Here is a 15,772-nt window from a genome sequence, read left to right on the forward strand (position 1 = left end):
TTAAAATTGTTTTGGACCTTACCAAACACACTTTTGTCATCAAAGTTTGCTGAAATTAACCTAAGGCTTTCTTTTTTACTATGGCTCAGAAACAATAATTTTGCTTTTTTTCTGTAGTATTGTTAATCCTTATTTAGAAGTATTGACAGTATGACTTGTGGCAGTTGTCAAAAGGCTACTTTCAATTTCGTGAATTCATTTAATTCATTCACTTGGGAAAAATTCTTAGATAACATCCACAAACATTTTTACAGTGGCTAAATGAGGAGAGAATTATCCAGCGGCTTGTGGAAATTGTACACCCGTCTCAAGATGAAGATGTAAGTATAGGTGTGACACTCTCCTGGGTCTGTCTGTTCATCTGTACAACATGGTCTTAGAACTTTTAGTTTTACTGTTTTCTGCTTGCTTTTTTCAGTAAGCTCGTTTCAGTATTTAAGTGTGGTTATTTGAGGGAGGATATGTGGTTTTGTTCACCTCCCTGCCCCCTTTTTGAAATCCATATTGAAGCCTTAGGCATACTTGGAGTTGTTTGAAGATTCAGCTCTCATATTTTGCCGCCTTAATGTTGGAAATAGATTCTTGCCTTGTGCTTCAAGGGTTTTTTTGTTTTGTTAAGGGTTAGTTATAGCGTAAAGCTACTGCCTGAATGTTTTTTGGGTAGGAGAGCTCTTGTCCATGTTGAAGATTTCACCTTTTTTTAACTGAAGAATTAGAGTTCAGCATGCTATTACTCTTGTAGTGAAAAGTACTGTTTTTCTGTTTCAGAGGCATTCAAATGCATCACAGTCACTCTGTGAAATTATTCGTCTAAGCAGAGATCAGATGTTACAAGTACAGAACAGCTCAGAACCAGATCCACTGCTTGCAAGTTTAGAGAAGTAAGTTGGTTTGAATTTTTGATTTTATTCTCACTTCATAAGAAACTAGTTTTTAACTTTTGACCTTGAAAACCTTCAGAAATGGCAAGCTCTGCTTTTCAGGTGAATTTTCTTGACTACCCATCTTTTGTTTGTGTAATGAAAAATAACTTGGCAAGTAAGCAGAGCAGACCTGGAGGATTTTCTAGTGGGGAATGTGGGAGAGGAGTTGTCTCATTAAAGTATTTCCTGTGCTGCCAATTGAGTGGGATCTTACATGTGGAGGTCAGCTTGATACTGTGCAGGCTAAATATGGGAGACTTTGGCTTTGTTCTGTTACTTAAGTTAATCTAAGTGTATGTTGTTGCCAGAGAAGATTTCTCCTGTATTCCCTTCTCCTTTTTTTTTTTAATGTGGGCAAATAGTAGTTACTTCTGCTAACAGCTGTATCCTGAAGTGGTGTCATCTGGTGCAAATCCTTTTCTTTTCAGACAAGAAATCATAGAGCAGCTTCTGTCTAATATTTTTCATAAAGAAAAAAATGAATCTGCAATAGTCAGTGCAATCCAAATCCTGTTGACCTTACTTGAGACAAGACGACAGACGTAAGTGTTGTTATTTCACTTGGTTTATGCTGTAGCAAATGCCTTCTTTGTACTCGTGACCAAACCATTTCTGTGACCTGTTGCAACTGGAGGAGTTAAAATGCAAATCAAGTGATTGTGGTTGGCATTACTACACTTTCAACAAATGACTAGTCTTTCTGCAGCTTTTTCTAGAAGCTAGTGTAAGTACCAATTGACAGATCAGACTAGATACATTTCATCAGTTTGTTCCTGGATACAAGGAATAGAGTAAATATGTGCAGTGCAGTGACTGAATACTGACCTTCAGAAAGTTATTTGTAATGTTATTGCAACTTCATTTGGAGAAACTGCTGAGCAGATCTCTCTGGTACATTCAGTGTACATTGTTTGGAATACACAAATGAAGCTCTTTATCTACTTCAGTAAAGCAAATCAAAATGTAATTTTTATTCTCAAAACTACTTTGGGGATTTCAAGCACAATAAATGTAGAAATGCTAGGGCTAATGTTTGGGAAAATCTCTTGTTCAACCATTATGTAACACTTAAATTTTATGTACTTGTAACCCTGTGGTTTTGCATTTTTTGCCTCTTCATCTTGCATCCTTTCAGAACTGTTACATATCTCAGAGATGGATTACAACTAGTTTTGATACTAATTATCAGTTTTTGCTTATGTGTGTTTTAGATTTGAAGGCCATATAGAGATCTGTCCTCCAGGCATGAGCAATTCCACATACTCTGTCAACAAAAGTGTTTTAGAAGCCATAAAAGCTCGACTTTCATCCTTCCATGAGCTCCTACTTGAGCCTCCAAAAGTAAGTGAAATCTTGTGTCGTTACCAAATTAATTGAAGCGACACTCACCATGTGTCTGCTTTAAGTAGACTATAATAACAACCAAAACCCAGTCTGACAGCTTTCAGGCCAAGTGCCCAGGCTACTTCCTAGCCTGTTGTGAGCTTTGGCTCAGGCAAACAGTAATAATGAGCAGCAGTGTTTTGTGCTTTTCCAGCAGAAACTTTGTTTAATTAGCAAAGTGACCTTGAAGCAATTGCTTCTTTCTGAAAGCAACGAAAAGAGATTTGCTATATATTCTCAAGACAGGTCCTATTTTCTGCTTGGAAATCCTATCTGGATAGGAAACACAGACTATAGATGCTGCTGGTGTTTGGAACTTCGGAATGGCCCACATTAGGCTTGTGCAATTCTCTTGACTTTCTGGGACCCAAGTGGACCAGCTCCATGACACATCCCTGTGCTCTAGGCATGTTAAATTCCTTGGGCTTTTTAACTGATTCAAGCAGCTTACCTATGTCATGCTCTTGCAAAAGTTAAAAAGTGTATAAATAGGGGGTTTACCTGTGATCCATTTGTATTTTCTACTCACATTTATTTTCATTTGCAGAATTTCAGCTGGAGCACTGCACCCTGAACTGGGTGCTGCAGATTTTAATAGAGAAATGAAAACGGAATTGTTTTTAAGTATACAAAGTCATGGTTGCTGAGGCATTATAATATATTTAGACTGTCCGCCGAGCTGTTCTCTGTATACTTTAGTAATGCAGAATATAGCTGGATTAGGGAGTGAGAAGAATTTCTTAGGAACTATTTCCTAATTCCTTTCAAGGTTGAGTAGACTTCATCTACTTTGAGATCCTGTCTATAGTTAGCAATCATTTTTTACAAAGTTCTTGCTTTCATGTGACTGATTTTAATGCTTCCTGTCTGTGGAATTAAGATAAGCTATAGTATTTGGAATTAATAATAGGGTTTTTTTGCAGGATGAAGGTAAGACAGTTGCTCAAGGACTAAATGTGTCTATTTTTAAGCACTACTCAGTCATTGTATGTAGTAATGATGAGCTGATTTTTTTAAAAGATATTTTAATGGGTTTATGTATTAAACTTTTTTCTTTTTCAGAAAAGCGTCATGAAGACAACCTGGGGTGTACTGGATCCACCTGTGGGAAACACACGTTTAAATGTGATTAGATTAATATCTAGCCTCTTACAGACAAATACAAGCAGTGTGAATCAGGAGCTTATAGAACTTAACAGCATAGGAGTAATACTGGTAAGAACTTAATGCTGTCTTCTTTATTTTTATGGATTGCTATTAAGATCTTGTCTGCTTTTTCTGACACTGCAGCTAGTTTTCCAGCGTAACTTTTCAGCACCTTTGTACTGTGATGTCTATTGCTTGTTTTAAGAAGTTTTAATATTGGATTTTACTGTTAATCCATCTGTCTGAAGTCAGCGTTTTCCTCTGACCACTTGAATGGTTCTTATTTGCTATACCTTCATAAATACGTGGTTTTCTTAATAAGCTTGTTTTCAACTGGATGTTCTCAGGTTTTCAGCCCTGTTCAAGGCTTCATTGCTATTTTCAGTTTTTTTCCTAAGTTGATCCCTCAAAGCCCTTTTTCCTCACTTAATATATGGCCTACAAAATGGTATCTCAGCCATGTCCTGTAAAGGAACAATTATTCTTGGTAGCTTGTATTCCTTCAAACTTCAAAGCATGGAGGTGTACAGCAAACTCAGTTACCTAACTCTGTGCTAACGTGAATATGTACTTTGAGTACTTCCTACCTCACACTTCCACTTTAGCAGATGTATTCTTTGTGTTCAGGTTCACCCAAGAAATCCAAATACTGGTTGATTAAAAGATAGCTAGCAAATCATGTAGAACTTGAGCTAGTTTGTGAGTAACAATATGTAAACTTCCAAGTTGGCAATTGCAAGCTTAAAGTGTAAATACCTTCTCTTTCCTGATTTTAGTCCAAAACCCCTTTTTCCTGTGACTGATTAATACAGTGTGATTGAAATGTTTTCATCTCAAATTTTCTTGGCAATTGGGTTTGCAGACAGGTACTAACTTTTATACAAATAGCTGACTTCACTGTAGCTGATGTTTTTCCTAGATCCATTGCATAAGGGAACATACACATTATGAATACTTGCATGTTCTTGTAAATAGATTATTTTGTAAACTAAGTTCAGTGAGGTTTGAACACACTTTTCTGTCGCAGGTTTTACATAAGGAAAAAAATAATTGTAGCCATAGAAGCCTTGGTGCTTCCTGCTGTTTGCTGAAACAGCACATGTTTTACTGTGCAGACTTGACTTAGGAAAAGTTACGGGAGAATGCCATTAGTTTAGGAGGACTGAAGGTAGATTGAAGACCTTTAGGTGTACTTTGAATGAGACTAAAGTTGTTCAATGCTGTTCCAATCACTGCACATCTTTTCAGAACTCATTACATTTTGCCAGTGACAGCAGTCATTTGCATTTTGCAGTGAGTAGCCTAAAATAACTAGGCTTGAAGAAAATCTTTCCTATGTTTAAGAGAAAAAATGGGGAGAAGCAGGAACATGACTAAATGGATGCTGTGTATTGTATCTCAACCTCAGTATTTGTCTTGTGCTTTGTTAATAATCTTAAACTGTGTCTAGATTATCTAGGTAGCTTTCTGTAATAGGAGGATAAAATTAGTGGATGGTGGGTTTAAAACAGGTAGATACAATTTTGTAAGGAATCTCACTGAAGTTAGGAGCACACTTACAAAAGGGGATTATAGATACCAGGAAGGTTAAGTGAACTGAAAAAAGTCAAGGACTTCTAAGGTCATAAATAACACTTCTGACTCTGGGACTTTCTGGGCAGCAGCTGGCAGAAGGAATGTAAGTGGGGAGCATTATTTCTCACCATCTTCATAGTCTGAAAGTGCATTACTAGTGACCCCTGCAATAAATCCAGTTAGAGTTGCATTCTTGTTTTGATCCAGTATAGTATTCCTTGCATTCAGATAATGGCAAACACAAGAATTACTGTTCTTGTGGGTCACAAATTTTCTCTTGCACAATAATACTTAGTGTAAAAACTTAAAGAATTTCCTCCACTGTAGTAATTCAAATGATTAGGTGGGTGAGACTATTGGTTATGTTTAATGAAAAGATCTTGGTTTGTGTAAACTTCAGTGAATTTGTTTTTCAGGACATGTTTTTTAAGTATACGTGGAATAACTTTTTGCATAGTCAAGTAGAAATCTGTATTGCATTGATTCTTGCGAGTCCTCTTGAAAACACGGAAAATGGCACAATTACAGATCAGGATTCCACTGGGGACAATCTCTTACTGAAACATGTAAGTTGTGTTTTGTGAGTCTCTTGAATTTTCCCGTTCCCACACAGTTAATTTTACATAAAATATACCCCAATTTTATTTAATGTATAGAATGAAAAAAAATGTCTTTCTGGTTTTACTTAAAGTGTTAGTTCAGGGTGTTAAACCTGAAACTGCCATAGAGTAGATTTTTTTTGTTGCTCCAAAGCGAGCACGGTGAGGAAATGCAAGTATTTATTTATTTTCCTTGAAGTTCCTCCTATTTTTGAGACTTAAAATTGCTATTTCAGTAGCTTTATGCTACTACAGCAACTCAGCACTTAGAAAGGGGAGTAGGATTAATACAGGTTTAGCTTTTTGGTTTGTGGTTGTTATCTGACTGCTGGGCATTCAACCCTTTAGTGAACCTGAAATTAATTGTCTTGTAGACTCTAGTATCAACTGTAAAATGCATAAATAGTGTTCCACTTTACTGCTACTAAGCATATTTTGCTTTTTTACAGCTCTTCCTTAAGTGCCAATTAATAGAAAGAATACTTGAAGCGTGGGAGATGAATGAGAAAAAACAGTGAGTAATTAGTTTTCTCATTCCCTGCAATTGTCTAAATAAGACTTGAGTTGTGAAATGAATGTATAACCAATTCAGAAGTGATCTAGCCAGTTCTAAAATCACATGTACGTTAATATTTGGGTTAAAGCTTTCTCTTGTACTTTTTGGTAGCATTCTAATTCTTTTTCCTGTAACCATTTAAGAACGCAAGAGTTGTCATTCTTGCCGTGTGTAAGATACTACTGTGATCTCTAAAGTTTACCTGTGTTAGAGTACAGAAACATACTATAAGGTTAGAGAGGACAGGAGATACTTTTTCCCAGTAAGCAGTTGAGAATTATTTGTGAACACATCAAAGCATATCACGTACTGGGGAGCATTGGACACCTAAATAGTAAAAGCCAATCCCTCAGCAATAGAGTACCTTCTAAAATTGTGTTTGAAAGGATGTAAGCTTCAAGTAGCTAACATTGTCTGAAACTGTTTTTGTAGCAGGAGAAAAAAATCCTCAGTCATTATCTGAGGTGGTAAAAAGTTCTCTGAAGTCCTGTACATAATTTTAGCTCAGGAGATACTGAACAGTAAATGTTAGTTCTGACCTGTCAAAATATTGAATTAACTAGCTGGGGTAGTGCTGCTGGTTTGGTGGTATGTTGAGACAGTTCCACTCCCCAAAATACTCCTATTCCTATCTTAAGTGAATCAGATAGTAAATATATAGCTAACTGACCTGGAAATAAGGATGGTGAAGAGGCGGGGTAATAAAAAAAGGAATGTGCTAAATTTAACTGTAGAAAACATGCTCTCCTGAATGTCTTCCATTTTATATCAATTCTCCTGAGGTTATAGAGAATTGCCAACTTTACTGACAATTAGATTCTCATAGGAGAGAAATATAAAAAGTTATCTCTCTTACTCCAATCTAAAACTTAAATTTTACTTGGATAAGACTGTTCTTGGTCCAGTGCTTACAACACAAATGAGTTAATTAAATATTTAGTCTTATGTTTGTGAATATTAATGAAGAAAATAGTGTTTCAAACCTTAGGTTGTGCTTTTATCTGGAAACAGACTGTTGTAATTAATTCACTTCTTTATCCAATTTTGTACAGGTATGGCTCCAGCTAGAAAAGATAAATCTTTAAGGGTACTTTTAGCTTAGCTGTTTCAGGAAATGGGTATTTTTTTTAGTCCTTTTGTATTCTATCACTTAATGTTATTTCAAGCAGCTCTAGAAGCTTAAGGGTGACTGCTTTCTGCTGGTAAAAATCTGATATAGTAGAAATTGTTTGGTGCACTGGGATTAATAAGCATTTGCTAACAAAAGATACAGTTGTATTCCAGACTTTCTGGCCAGGCAATGACAATCAGTCTGGTTTGTCAAATAGAAGCACTTTGTGTCATATCCTGTATTAGAAACTATAACCTTTGCTATCACCGTGTGCTGATTGTTTAGAATGTACTTGTTGCTAAAGCACTCTGTAAACAGTGTGGTAGTTTATTCGTGATATCTTGTGTAGACATAACTTAATTTCAGTTACCTCATCTGTTAGATGATGATGGTGGAAAATAAAGTCATGTGATCTGTGTTTGTATAGCGTAAGTTACTTCATGAGCTGCAGTCACTTTACAGAGATTTCAGTCATGGGAAGTTTGCCTAGCTGTGTGAGTGGGTCTTTCTTGGTTTTTATTTAAAATACAAAACCTTAAACTGGTGCAGCAAAAGCTTGGTTGGCTTGCAGCTAAATGCTAGAGAATCAGTTCAAGTTGGACCTCTCATGATTGCTATTTGGGCAGATTTAGAATGGTTCCAACTGGCAGTAGGTGTTCAGAGCTCTGCTTTAACATCTGGTAATTCCTGTTTCTGCGAAGCAGTTCTGTCTGAAATATTTAAATGGCATTGTAATTTTATCTTTAGTAAGCATGTAAATGTCATTCCTAAATTTCAGGAAAGCAATGACCCTAACTTAGCTGGGTATGCTAAGTGTAATACTAAGAAGCCTTGAAATACTAAAGCATACTTAAGAATGCTTTTTCCTTTTGATCATGGGCTGAAAGCTTTGAGGGAATACTTGGTGTTTCGGGGTTTTGCAAAATGCTCTCAGCAACAGAAATTTCCTAAAAACTCTGAATCTGTTGCTAATTCTGTCATTATTTTGCTAATGCTGTGCATTTTGCTTTCTACACGCACACACGTACAAGCAGTACAAACACTTGTACATCCTTCTTGGTACTTTATGTGCTTGTTAAGTCTCCTCAACTGGCCAGTGTAAACAGTGTAGTCAAACCAGTTGATACCTTAAATTCTTGAGTATTGTTGTGAACCTGTGGGTTTAGGATGCGACTCTAACTTAAGAACCCCAGTTGTTTGTCTTGTGTAACATCTTGACTCTGGCAGTGTTTTATAACAACATACAGTATCCGAGTCACTCTGAGTGCGGGCAGTTGAACTCTGTCTCTTGCAGGGCTGAAGGAGGAAGAAGGCATGGCTACATGGGTCACCTGACAAGGATAGCAAACTGCGTCGTGCACAGCACAGATAAGGGGCCAAACAGCACACTAGTCCAGCAGCTCATCAAAGGTATTCATTCGTGGTCTTAACTTTATCTTCAGGGTTTTCATTATCAAGTGCTGAGGAAATTAAGCAAACCTAAATTAGAAGGCAGCTGTTGGATTAAAGAAGAGAATAACTGGATTACTTCTGAAGCATTCAATTTAAAGTAGCCATCCTTAAACAAATGCTTAAGTATTTTCATTTCAAACAGTGTCAAAACTCCCTGAAATAGCTGCAAAGAGATGCTGACCTGCTGAATTTGGACTTGTTTGCTAGATGGAGTTACATCTATGAATTTAGGAGGATGTATATGTTCTTACCAGTATTTTTAGTAGAGCAGAAAAAAATATTTGAAAATTAGGTGATGCTTCATTGTTGATAGTTTCTAATTGGTTTGGGGTTTTTGTTTCCTGTGCTAGAGCTTCCAGAGGAAGTCAGAGAGCGATGGGAAACATTCTGCACAAACTCTTTAGGAGAAACTAACAAGAGGAATACAGTGGATCTGGTAAGTAGTGATGGGTAAGGTATGAAAATTGCTGTTGCTTTACTTGGACAGTTTCTTTTTGTCAGCAGCATTATCAGTCTTCCAAAATCCAGTGTACTTGTAAGGAGTCCCTCAAGTTGCTGAGCTATGGAACTGATAATTCTTTAGTTTACTTTTCAGCTAAAGCCATATCATTAATATTTGTGCTGGCATATTGCAGAAGATCAGTCTGTAATAGCTAATTACTTAGTGTAGCTAATCCCAGGCAATCTACAAGAAGGAGGATTTCTTTACTTTTTCAGGGTAGTGTATTTGAAAACTCCTGTCTGCTTGAGAGTACAAACTAAAAAGTTCAGGAGCTGGTGTTGATTGCTTTATCTACAGGATGTAAATGACCCAATGCAAGTTTAATAGAAGACTGCTACCGGCATTCCACTGCCTGTGTTACTGACCTTGCTTAAGTAACTTTACATACTCTTGTGCACCTGCCACATTTCTTCTGCATGCAGCTGTAGTGATTACACTTTTGGAAAAACACTAAACTCAGGCAGAAGAGTTTGTGTAATCATGTCAAAAATACAGTCTAAGAGTAATCACTTGGAGACTTTAATAAGCAGAGGCAGTTTCTGATGTCAACAGACCAATTAATGAATTTTAATATACCTGACTTCTCCAGGAATGCAGTGCTTTGCATGTAGCTTCATTAACTTGTGCTAATCTTATGTTATTTGGACTATAAGACTAATTAATTGTTGAATTTGCTATTTCAACATAAATATTAAATGGAGCATAATGTTAACAGGTGTCAATAGAAGCAATAGGAAATTAATCTGAAACTTTGCAACTTGTGAACAGGACCAATTTTTTCTTGAGCCTGTGAATGCAAAGAAGTGTGTAGTGCTTGCAGATAAATGTTGTTTTTCCTCTGGGTAGAAGCTACTTCTTGGTAAAGACCAAGAGAAAGATCATGTGAAGATGAAGAATTTTAGGCTTATAAAAATAATACTAATTGGCTCTTTGGATACATAATACGTGCTTGGAGGTACTTGATGTAATAACAGTAAAACTTAATTGAAAACTTATCTTCAAACTACACAGTTTTCAGTAGAACAGAAATACAAAGCATTAAAACAATTTCTTTTATCTGAAATAAATGAGTACATTATATACTATGCCAATGACCCAGTTTCTTTGTATAGGTTACTACCTGCCACATTCATTCTTCCAGTGATGATGAAATAGACTTTAAAGAAACTGGCTTCTCACAGGATTCTTCTTTGCAGCAGGTGAGTTGAATTATTTTAACAGCTTAATTTGCTCTTTCTGTAAAAAGAAATTACGACATTTTTTAAAAAGCAGTGGAACTTTTATCTACTCTCACAAGCAAATGTAAATCTAGAAGGTTTAAATTAAAGCTTAGATGTGTGCATGCACACAACTGTGTCTTACCAAACTCATAATATGCATCTCTTTGAATTCTTTTGCTGGTAGTGAGAGAGTGGGAGCCTTGTGGCACAAGATTGCCAACAGATCACTTAGATGGAATCAGATGCATTAGATGGCATTACTTGTCTGGGTTACTAACCAAAATCTTTCAGATCACACTGACAGTTGTGTAGTAACTACCTAGTCTTAAGACTGGCTTTGGTATTTTATGCATTTTCTATAGTTTTTATAATAAGTAATTGCTTGTCTAAGTTTGAATTGTGGGTGGTGGCTCAAGCTTAAAGGATCTGATGCATTTTTATCTGATTAAGTGCTTTTGTACCTATAAGGTGTACCTATACAAAAACTTGATAAGTTGGGTGCTATCTGTAGCAGCTTTAGTGAGAAAGTAAGATCTTCTAATATCTCTGTGCTTTTCATGCATCCCCTTAGTGACCTGCTGTGCCTAGGCAATCCCAGCAGTTCCAGGTAGTTAATCTGGAGAAATGCAGATGGTCCAGTGCTGCTTCTTTCAAGTTTGTCTTGCTGTATACCTCCTCCTTTTATATATATATTTTCTTTTTCCTTCAGTTTTCATAATGCCTTAATCTAAACTTGGGGTTTTTTGATTGTTCTTTTGTCTCTTTCCATATTCACTTTGTTCAGCTTTACCACCATACTGTGTCCCTTCAGCTCCCTGGGCAAGAAACCAAGAGAGTTGACATGACAGCTTTATTATTACTCTATTTCCTATAATACCTTAGCATTGGCTGACTTTACACATGGAAATAACATTATTAAAAGTCCCTAGATGATGTGTAATAATTTATAATTTAATTATAGTGCTGGGAAATTAGAGACAAAAGCTATTGTTATGGATAGATGATGCTCACATGTACCTTAGTGTGTATATATCCATCTGCTGGCAGTTGACACTGGCATCTTTATTTAAAAAACAGCACAGTTGTGTCAGTGACACTGCACTGAGATGTAAAATGTTCAGTGGTTTCATTCTTCTAGATATTTAATAGATGCTTCTGGTGTGTGCCCTAGACTGATATTGCTAGTGATACCTGCATCATAAATATGCAGCTGTGCTTTAGTATGTATATATAGTTTACTTTTCTGGTTCTTACTATTTATAACTTCATGTTATTTTGAGCAAAGACAGCTTTTTCTTATCTATAGTGTTTCCCTGTTTCTTTGGGGTGCATTTGGAAAGGTGCTGGTTAATGTGATTAAACTACAGATTTAACTTTTTTATTGAAAGCTATTAGATTGGCGTTCAAGTCAGGAAATGTAAATAGGGTTGTAGTTGATGCTGCCTTTCAAAATTCAGAGGTTAAGGCAAATCCTTTTCCTGTCCTTTTATGTTTAGTTTAGATAGACTTTTATTTCTTTGAAGCAAAATGGGCAAATAGATTTTAGAGTATTAGTAGAATTATTATATCACTGTCGTTGGTCCTGGGGTTGCCAGGCCTTTTCTGATTATCAGATGCAACAAATGACGTCCAATTTTATTGACCAGTTTGGCTTCAACGATGAGAAGTTTGCTGATCAAGATGACATTGGCAAGTGAGTATAACATTACACTGAATTTGGATATAGTCTTGTGAGTTTTCTTTCTTCCTGTGTTTTTGGCTGTGGTTTTGCTGATAAGTACAAGCATTTACTGATGTGAAGCAGTTGCCAATCAGTCCTGTCTTTTTGTCCCATCTCTGTGCATTGATAGAAGCCTGCCTGAAGAGAGGAAAGCAACAGCTTCTCTTCTTTTTATAATCTCCTGGTTGTGCCAATGTTGAGAATGCTGTGCTTGTGAATAAAAAACTGAATTATAACTCTGCTTTTTGAAAGCTATGGCTTTTTGTTGACCTGATATTGTTTGGGTCACTTTCACTTTCTCTCTGTCTCAAAGTGGGTTTTTTCCCCTGCTGATGACCAGATGAATAGCTCTACTTCTAAGTTTTCCTGGAAGAGATGACAGTAACAACATGACTCTGAGTATACTTTTCTGTAGGGGAGAGTAATGAAGGACATTGTAAATCTGCCTTTGTTTATAAGGTCGAGGCAGTTAAAATTTACTTCTACAAAGAGTCTTGGGTGAAAGATGAGGCAATGAGAACAGTCTTGGTCAGGTTAAAAAAACCCAAACTAAACAAAAACCAGCACACAGTAGAAAACACCCCTCACAAAAGCTAGTATCTTTCTTCATAAATAAACTGATGCAATAAAGGGAAAAGGAGAGAGTGGGGGTTCTTGCTAGTAGTAGAGTTGATCATGGTTTTTGTAAGATTTCATGGATTGGGATGCCAGAACATGCAGCAAGGAATAAAAAGCATTACTCGAAGATGGTTTTTATAATAATCTCAGTGCTCTTCTGTAAGACATGTTTAGTAAGTGGTGTCTGACTAAAGCTTGTATCTTCCATCCAAGAAGCATTGCTGCCTTTTTATACCACATAACCTGCTGAGATTAGAGATGAAGATAGGATGGTAGAGGAAGTAACACAGGATACTCCTTAACTTTGTTAGAAGCAAGTGGATTTTGGCAGGGATAGGAGTTAGAGTTCCTTTAAGTTCATGCCTTTGGAAGTCTGTTGTCTTGGTAGAAAGAAGATGACTACTTATGTAAAGAGGTCTCAAGATTTGTGACAGGTACACTGATGATGTACTTGCGAGTTGAATTGAGCTGTAGGTGAAGTTAGTTTAAGGTTATGCCTTCTGTGCAATAATCAATTACACTGTAAGTTACCTGCATGCCATTGTACCATAATTCAGATGGTGGCTTGCATAGTAATACAGTCACACTTGCAGCTTGGGTTCCTTTAGACCGCTTACCTTTTTCCTTACTTTGTAATGCAGTGAATATTAGAGGAGGAGGAGTATGTGTTCTGCTGAGTGCACTGCTGACTAGACAAAGAATATATTAACTCTTCTGATACGTAAAGATGTGTCAAGCCTAATAGATAATGGTATGTTTGGGAAGATATTTCAGTGATTGGTTAAAAAAAAACTTTATGGGGTTCTTTTGTTAGGAAACAGAATTTGATATTATTTTTATTTTGTCCCTTCGTGTTGAAAAGGTCATTTGACAGAAGGGTGAAATGAGTTAAAATATATAAGAACTGCAAATGCAGATATTTGCAGGATTTTGAGCCGTATCATGGTAGACCATAGTCAGGTTAGGCATCCTTTAGGCCTAGGTTTTTTCCCATACAGTATTTGAGATTTGGGTATATAGTTTCAGTTATGCTTGTTTAGGCTTCTTGCATCTTTACACCTAACTGTAGATGGCAATGTTCTCTGTTTGTATTTAAAAGATTTAACAGTTAGAAATATCACAGGAATGCCAGGCCTCCTCGGTGTGTGATTTTGACTGTTTTGTGTTGGAGACTATTTTGTCTTTTATCTTCTATTTTTAGATTATTGGAAAATAAGAAACCAAAGAGAAATTAAATGTCTTCATGTCACAATAGAAAATGTTGTTTTACTGAGTACATTTCTTTTTTTCTTGTAGTGTTTCTTTTGATCGGGTTTCGGACATCAACTTTACCCTCAATACAAATGAAAGTGTAAGTATGTGTTCCAGTATTATCAGAAAAATGACTGTCTTTTAAACTTTAGCATGACCTCAAAGTTTTGGCAGTGGTTATATTTACTCCTTTTATGTGGAAATCATTGGAAAATAATTACCCTACCTTATTCCCATATCATGAGATTTGCTAATTGGAAGACATGATTATTGTTTTTTTTGACCAGTATTAAGCAGAATTGTGTCTGATTTGTATAGCTGGGTTTAAGATTGGGCGTAGATCTGATTTGTGCATATTGCACACTTGTGTTTTATGATTAGAAGTTACTTAAATCTTCAGTGAGATTCTAGTGACCAGAAAGTAAGAATGGAGACTCTGAACCTCGATACTATTTGTTGATTGAGCTAGAATGACCCACCTCTACAGAAAATAAAGCTGGAGTACTTCGTGCTCTGGTTATCTGGAAAGCTCTTTGGGGTCACTCCCATTCTTAAACATGATGGAAGCTCCTGAGTGTTCTTTGGTCCACTCAGCTTCTTAGTAGCCAAGTAAAACAAACAGCACCGCATATTTGCTTGACAAGCTTTAAATTAAGACATTCTGGCTTGATGCTGCTTTTAGAGAAATGCTAAAGATTCTCTTCAGAATAGTCATATATTTTTAAGATGTTTATTAATGTAACACGGATTTTATACTTTTGCTGTGTTTAGGGCAATATAGCCTTGTTTGAGGCATGCTGTAAGGAGCGGATACAGCAGTTTGATGATGGTGGCTCTGATGAAGAAGACATTTGGGAAGAAAAACATATTGCATTTACACCAGAGTCCCAGAGGCGTTCCAGGTGAGAAGGGCGTTTCTCATCCAAATAGCAGTGTCATGAGCCTGCAGTGAACCTGTCCTCTGGTTCAGTCTGTCTGTTAGTACAGATTGTCCAGAAGAACTGGTATTTCCATTCTGTGGAGAAATAAGTGGAGATGTGGCTTTAGTGCTTTGTTTTCCAGCCATGATTTGCAGAAGATGCACTTTGGCTTTCATAGCTTGCTGGTTTTGGTTTTTCTCCCTGCTGTGTATTCCTTCCCTCTGCTTTTAAACTGGCCCAGCTGTCCTTGCTTTGGACAAGGCAGCCCAGCTCCACACCTCTGTTAGACCTTGGCTCTCTTCTCTACAGTAGCAGTGTGGCTGTGAACATAGGAAAATGCATTGAGTGGAAGGAGCATCTAGTCCCTGAAACTCAGGGCTGTGCAGCCTCCCTCGATATCTACTGAAAGCCTCTCTGTATGCTCAAGTGAAAAATCTTAAACTTCGTTTTTTTGAGAGAGAAATGAGGGGAATACTAAGAGCTAAAAATTATACCTCAGATAATTTGTCAGAAATAATTTTGTAATTCTCTTTAGCCTGAAACTCTGCACTATTTCATTGTGCCCAGAGTGTTATACTAAAAACAGAATGTAAACTCTGTCTTTGTATTTGAAGTTCGGGCAGTACAGACAGTGAAGAAAGTACAGATTCTGAAGAAGAGGATGGAACTAAACAAGACTTGTTCGAATCCCACACCAGTACAGAGGACAAAATGGAAGTAGACTTAAGTGAACGTATGTAGCTTTTTTCCCTGCTGCTTTGGGTTATAGGAAATGGTTAGCTCTAGCAGCCTGATT

At 36.7% G+C, this 15,772-nt stretch overlaps 1 protein-coding gene across 9 annotated transcripts in view; it reads left to right on the forward strand.

Moving 5' to 3' along the window:
• Window positions 1–15,772, forward strand: part of PPP6R3 (protein phosphatase 6 regulatory subunit 3) — a 51,012-nt gene that overhangs the window by 24,537 nt on the left and 10,703 nt on the right. For 7 of the 9 annotated variants that reach the window (XR_006017822.1, XM_042038798.1, XM_042038791.1 and 4 more), the window contains 14 exons: window positions 255–320; window positions 769–881; window positions 1,352–1,465; window positions 2,135–2,264; window positions 3,369–3,521; window positions 5,444–5,593; window positions 6,076–6,140; window positions 8,588–8,703; window positions 9,096–9,181; window positions 10,360–10,446; window positions 12,063–12,160; window positions 14,102–14,156; window positions 14,828–14,958; window positions 15,591–15,709. Coding sequence is in view for 8 of the 9 variants with exons in the window: in XM_042038798.1 (XP_041894732.1) it covers window positions 255–320; window positions 769–881; window positions 1,352–1,465; window positions 2,135–2,264; window positions 3,369–3,521; window positions 5,444–5,593; window positions 6,076–6,140; window positions 8,588–8,703; window positions 9,096–9,181; window positions 10,360–10,446; window positions 12,063–12,160; window positions 14,102–14,156; window positions 14,828–14,958; window positions 15,591–15,709 (1,483 nt within the window). In the remaining variant the exon portion in view is untranslated. The remainder of the gene's footprint in view (window positions 1–254; window positions 321–768; window positions 882–1,351; window positions 1,466–2,134; window positions 2,265–3,368; window positions 3,522–5,443; window positions 5,594–6,075; window positions 6,141–8,587; window positions 8,704–9,095; window positions 9,182–10,359; window positions 10,447–12,062; window positions 12,161–14,101; window positions 14,157–14,827; window positions 14,959–15,590; window positions 15,710–15,772) is intronic. The other 2 variants (XM_042038795.1, XM_042038796.1) reach the window with 1 other exon arrangement.

Source organism: Corvus kubaryi, unplaced genomic scaffold (assembly GCF_017639235.1).
Source record: "Corvus kubaryi isolate FWS band 111438036 unplaced genomic scaffold, C.kubaryi_AGA036_p1.0 37392, whole genome shotgun sequence".
In the NCBI taxonomy this organism is placed as follows: Eukaryota; Metazoa; Chordata; class Aves; order Passeriformes; family Corvidae; genus Corvus; species Corvus kubaryi.